At 55.1% G+C, this 6,067-nt stretch overlaps 1 protein-coding gene across 1 annotated transcript; it reads right to left on the reverse strand.

Annotated features, from left to right (window-relative positions):
- Window positions 1-439: 439 nt before the first annotated feature.
- On the reverse strand, window positions 440-5,603 carry NiPp1 (nuclear inhibitor of protein phosphatase 1). The gene is made up of 6 exons (XM_037229477.1): window positions 5,472-5,603; window positions 4,885-5,099; window positions 3,595-3,812; window positions 2,290-2,493; window positions 1,174-1,404; window positions 440-745 (listed from the first exon to the last, which is right to left on the reverse strand). The coding sequence occupies exons 1-6, from the start codon at window positions 5,498-5,500 to the stop codon at window positions 611-613; spliced, it is 1,032 nt and encodes a 343-aa protein (XP_037085372.1). The 5' UTR covers window positions 5,501-5,603; the 3' UTR covers window positions 440-610.
- Window positions 5,604-6,067: the final 464 nt, after the last annotated feature.

Genomic DNA, 6,067 nt, shown 5'->3' on the forward strand with positions numbered 1-6,067 from the left:
CAGCGTCCACCAGTCCGGTTCTTCAGAGACGTCCGACCGGACCTCCAGCGGGGCCCGTCCGACAACCGACGCTGACAGCCACCACACGCCCTGATATCGGCAGTGGTCGCGACGCCTCGACCGGCTCCGCGCACCCCGCTCACAGACAAGGGAGCGGCACAGCGTCGCCGTCCAGTCCGGTCGGGACCCGGGGAACGGCAAAGCCGGGACTCCCCAGGCGCCGCACGGGTACCCGGCTCGCAGGTGGCGGAGCCCGCCTCTCGTTCGGCCACACCGGGACCGGCTGTCTGCGCCGCAGCGCCGCGGCAGCGAGTGCCGACGCGACGGTGCCCGGCGGCGCCCGCAGCAGGCTGGCGGCCGCCACACCGCCGCGCTGCCGTCAGTCTCCCGTCCGACCGCTCGGCGCTCGCCCGCCCGGCCACGCGGTGCTTCACCGGACACTGCGCCGCAGCGCGGCGGTAGAGTCGGGGCGCGGCAGCGTCACGGCGCTCGACCGCCGGCCTCCGCCGGGTCGAGCAGGAGCAGGGTCACACGGGCGTTCCCGTCCCCGGCGCGGCGCGAGACACCAGCACTGGGCGGCACCTGCGCGGGCAGCCGCCGACATCGCCGCTCACACCAGCAGCGCCGGCGCCGACTTCTTGCCGGGCCACATCTCCTTGGCGTACTTCTTCTTGCGCGGCTCGTGGGCGGCCGGGTTGTCCACGGGCCCGACCATGGTGGCGCCGGCGGCAGCAGCCACAGGCACCTGCGGCAGGGGCGCGGAGCGTCAGCCGCGGCCCGAAGACGGCCGTGGCGGTGCTGGCGTCGGACAAGCAGTGCGCACCACGACCGAACAGGAACCCAAAGCTCTTTGAGGACGGTAGAAGCCTTCACGTCGCAGCACGTGATTCCAGCCTTTAGCGGTCCTGGTACTGAATACAGACAGCATGTAGTCCGAAACTATGCACGGAACTGCGAAGACTGCTTAGTCATTTGTTACCTACAAACCCTGCCTGTAGGCAGAGGGCCCATGCTGTTGGACCCTGCAGTGCCAACCCCCCAAGTCCCCAGGCTCGTTTCGGTCCCCCGTCCCTAACGAGACCGATCTTTTGCAACTGCGCGCGCTCCAACGGCACGACCATGTGGCACAAGCCCAGTAACACTAGCTCCCCTCATCCCTGACCCGCTGCTGACCTCAGGCTCCACGCGCTCCTCGACCTCGGGAGCGGGGTTGACACCGATGCCGAGCTTGCTGCCGAGGCTGAAACTGAAAGTGGCGTGCGCCGCGGCCGGCGGCGACGTGGCGCCCTGCTCGGCCGGCGGCAGGTCGCCGTACAGCGAGGCGCCGCCGCCGCCGTCCGACAGACGGCGCTGGTGTCGCGCCGGAGCCGACGGCGCCGCCGCGCCGCCCTCCATGCGAGCCCGCTGCGGAAGGGACGGAGGTTAGGACACGGACAAGGAACACCGGCGACGACACGGACGCGTGACACTACAGTCGGCAAGCGCCAGAAGTGTAATAAATGGGCCGGCGAGCCATCATCACAGCACATAGATGACAAAAAACTGCACGGGCCTGGGCACAATTAGCGAAAACGCCACGCTTGAGGAAGCGACGAGTTAGGGGCTCTATGCCTTCCCAGCCTCTACATGTCTGCAAACGCTGATAATCAGTTACGCAATTGTTAAGAAGAACCCCGCGACGCTGGACGAGTCGAACAGCTGCGTTTCGAAATTATTAAGATGGACATATCTCAGTCGGCTGGACATTTCAGCGGCACTGCCGCCGCTAACTTGTGACCAGGAGCGGGTGTTTTGGCTAGGAAATGCATTCAGCAGAAACAATTCGCTCTCAGAGCTTACGATGAAACTTGAATTTCCACCGCAGTTCGGCAACAAAGTTTACTAACGTTGCCATCGGTCAATGGCGAGCGTTTTCCTGAAAAGCAGTACAAGACCAAGAAAGCGTCTCCGGGGACGAATGGTTTCGTCATCCACAATCTGAATGCAGTTATACCGCAATTATATCGATGAAATTATCAGCTACGTTTGCGCACACGCTCCAAAGACGGTTATGACACAAATATATGGATATATACGGACATAAAACGGACGCAGATATAAGCGTATAAATTCATCACACACACACACGCACGCATGCACGCACGCACACACACACCCACCCACACCCACACCCACACCCACACCCACACCCACCCACACCCACACCCACACCCACACCCACACCCGCGTATATATGCACAGCATATATGGCGTCCCATCCCCTTCAGCTACCCCTCTCCAGCTGCTCACCTTCACCGGTATGACGGTGGTGGAGACGAGGTTCCTGAAGCGGCCCACAGACGGGTCCACGTCCTCCGGGTTGATCACCTCCTCGTCCTCGTTGAAGGAGACGCTGCGCTTGTTGCGCCGGCGCATGGTCGGCTTGAAGTCGTCATCAGCGATGCCCAACATCGTCACGCGCCGGTTGTGCGCCGTGTTGAACTCGGTGAGGTTCTGACGGCGGCAGCGGCGGCGTCAGGCAGACGGCAGGTGTGGAGTCAGGCAGATGGCAGGAGCGAGGCCAAACAGATGGCAGGAGCGGGGCACGCAGACGACACGGGCGGAGTCAGGCAGAAAGCAGGGGCAGAGATGGATGGCAGGGACAATATGACGAACATGCCCAGGGAAGTCAGGTATAGAGCAGGAGCACAATCACGCAAGTGGCAGTGTGAGAGTTTGGCAGACGACATGGGAAGTCAGGGACAAATTTAATTACCCAAGGCAGCCCCAATGATTTTACAGAATTTGGGTATGGATGCAAAACTACCACATATTACAAGCCTGTTAAACTGCTTCCAGATTGACAGACCAATATCAACATTCATCTCATTGCATGACACAACTGCACCTCCATGTAATCCCGGCCCAATGGTGTATCGCGTCTCCCCACCACCCAACCCCAGCTAGAGCTATGCATCTCATGACTGAATGTCCAGCCCAGCATCCAACCCATCAGTTCAGCCGCGCCCAACCCCGTCTCGGTCCCGCCACTACGCTGAAGTACAGCCGCCACGTCGATCCGACTCACGCTCACAACACCACGGAATCGTCACTGAACTGGCGGTCAGCTTTGCCAGCACCGAGACGAAGTACGTCTCGGCCGAAACTCGCCACTAAACGACACCTGAGCTGTCTCCGTACCACCAATGAATCATGTCTAGATCGGGCTGCCTCCCAACTCATGACCAGATTTGCCTGTCCCGCAAGTTAACTCACGTCGTCCCGTTTTGACCATACCACTACATTCGTTTCCAGTTCTGTATGGATACCACCACCTATCCATCTCCATGTAAGCACAGCCACCATACCCTTACACCCAGCCCCGTATCCGTGCCACCACCAGTCCACGCGTCCAGCTCTCCCCACGCGAGCTGAACCCGACTCACGTCCAGTTCCGTGTCCGTCCCTTCAACAAACTCTGCTCGGTCTCGGTCCCGAGGCTGGAATCACGTCCAGCTCTGTCTCGGTCTCGCACGTCCACTCACATCCAGCTCTGTCTCGGTCTCGCACGTCCACTCACATCCAGATCTGTCACGGTCTCGCACGTCCACTCACGTCCAGCTCAGTCTCGGTCTCGGGCAGGCCGAGCAGCGCGCCGTCCGTCTCGTCTCCGGCCAGCTCCAGCTCCTCCATCACCGGCTTGCTGGCCTGCTGCGGTCGCTCGCGCAGCATGTACACGCGTGTCGACGCGCCGAAGTGGAACGCGGAGTCGATCGGAAGCTGCGTCGGCTTGTTGGACTCAATGCGCATCGAGCCGATGTAGGTGCCATGGGCTGGAGACGGCGCAGGGGTGTCAAACATGGGGAGGGTGAGAAAACACAACAAAGCAATAGATAGCAGAGAGGTAACATGTACAGTGTCTGGCACATCATAGGAGGATCACTGACATCAACAAGAAACAAATGATGGGTATCTGATAGATGTCCATGCAACCTCTGGGGTCCATGATGCTCATGGGCATGGAGCTGGCTTTGAAGCTGGCTTTGAAGCTGGCTTCAGCTTTGAACCTGCCTTTTGTGCCCATAGCTTCGAGTTTGGCCTTAAGCTTCCATGGCTGGCTTCAGCATCTGATGACTCTGTGTGATTTTAAATAACTGGTATTGACAAAAGCAGACATTGCAATGATTACTTGATAATATCATTGAGCATGGGCTCCCTGGTATATTGTAGACTGATATCTGATGATGACTTGGGCTTTGGGGCACACTGACTACAATGGTCATATGGCGCATAGATCAATACTTGTCAGTGTAAGAACACCCGACTCACACCACCCAAACATAGAAGCTAAAACCATTGTTTGCTTGCAGCAATTTTCTTCACTGCAGTTGCAGTTCCACTTCAAAAATAGTCCGGCCTTTCCTGTTACCTAAATATATCACACAACTATCCAAGTCTGCTATGCTCACATGGCTGAAGGTAAAACAAAAACAACACAAAAAAGCTGAACATCCTCAGGATGAACTATGAACAACCACCAAAATTTAACCTTGCACTATGGTGTCAGGGAATCTTAACAATCCCCATACAAATCATGCCAAGATTTGGTGGCAAAGCCCAGATATTAAACAGCAAGGGTAAATTGAGTCAGAAGGAACTCAGGACCTTGTTGCTTCCCTGCTCCTTTTCATAACTAAGGGACCATGCTTTAGTTTCTGGGACTTGGGGGTGGGGATGCTATTTTGATGCCTCAGGGGTCCACATTTATTTCTGAAAGTCCTGTATCCTGAATAACCCAAAGACACTGAAGTCCCTGCAAACTCCATGAAGGGAAGAGGAGCCATGGTCCAGAAGTCTAACCCCTTTGGCACATCACTGCCCCATTTTACTTCAGGAGATACTCACTGCTGCCTAGATCAACAAGAAAGGCACGATCTAGGTGCTTGTGCCAGACCATGGCAGCATGGACCCGTGAGCAGCTGGCATGGTCAATGCAGAAATCATTGAGCTGAGGGTTCCGGCCAAACAGGTAGCAGCGCTTCTCATCCACCATCAGCTTCTGGGCTAGCTTGTCTCCTTTCAGCACATCCAGGTGAAGACCAACTGGGGCCTTCCCAGCCCTGAAAAATCAGAAGGTTACTGGAAATATGCACCAACGGTTTCAAAGTGGCATCCTTCGTCACAAGAAACCTATTATATACATGTTCTATCATGTATTGGCTGTCCTTTCAGGTGACTGTGATACTGTGACCCTACAGGAGAGGGTCAGGGGACAGAGAGTGGAAGGGGAACACTCAAAGTTTCAGGTGATTAGAGTGCTGATGACAAGAAGAGACTGAATAAAGCTCTACATAATGCACAATTATCTTTGGGCCAATGCCTTTCTGACACATCAAGTCGACTAAAAGCCTCCGACATGGAACTTGGACGACGAGTAAATCAGTGAATCTATCCCCAGGCCCAGTCTCAAATGTAAAGAACAATTTTATTACCAGTTGGGCACATTGTAATGACTGGTCATTCCGTCCCGTAGAAGTCACAGAGGCTTAAGATAATGCCATCATTGACAAAAATGATTAAATGGCAATCTATGCCGCAGACTCCGGCGCCCCGCGCCACACAACAGCACCAATAATCAACGTTGTATGATGAGAGCCTTTGGCTATGCCGGAGCCTGGGTAATCTAATAGTGACGTCAGAAAACCAAAATATCGGCGACGAAGCGGTAGAAACTTTATGGTAAGTTTTAGTTAGCTCTTAAGATACAACTTGTACTAAAGGGCATCTGAAACAATTAAATTGATACTCTTAAAACATAATATTGTCCTACAACATCACAGACCAGGACAGCGGGATGCTATTCTAGGCTGGCGGGCCCAGCAACATTAAGCCCCAACATCCAAGATAAAGCACCTTTAGCTCTATAACTACTGAGATGTAGATATAAAACTCTTCTGGGGGTATCTGTTGAGGACAAGGTAGCTGTGGGAAAAGCAAAGATAACCTCAATAATATTTATCCTTTTCTTGTTTGGAAGGGCATACGACTTGCATAATCTTTTAAATAAAAGACCAGTAACTATTATTCT

This window comes from Pollicipes pollicipes, unplaced genomic scaffold (genome assembly GCF_011947565.3).
Source record: "Pollicipes pollicipes isolate AB1234 unplaced genomic scaffold, Ppol_2.1 Scaffold_6138;HRSCAF=7277_pilon_pilon_pilon, whole genome shotgun sequence".
NCBI classification, from domain to species: domain Eukaryota; kingdom Metazoa; phylum Arthropoda; class Thecostraca; order Pollicipedomorpha; family Pollicipedidae; genus Pollicipes; species Pollicipes pollicipes.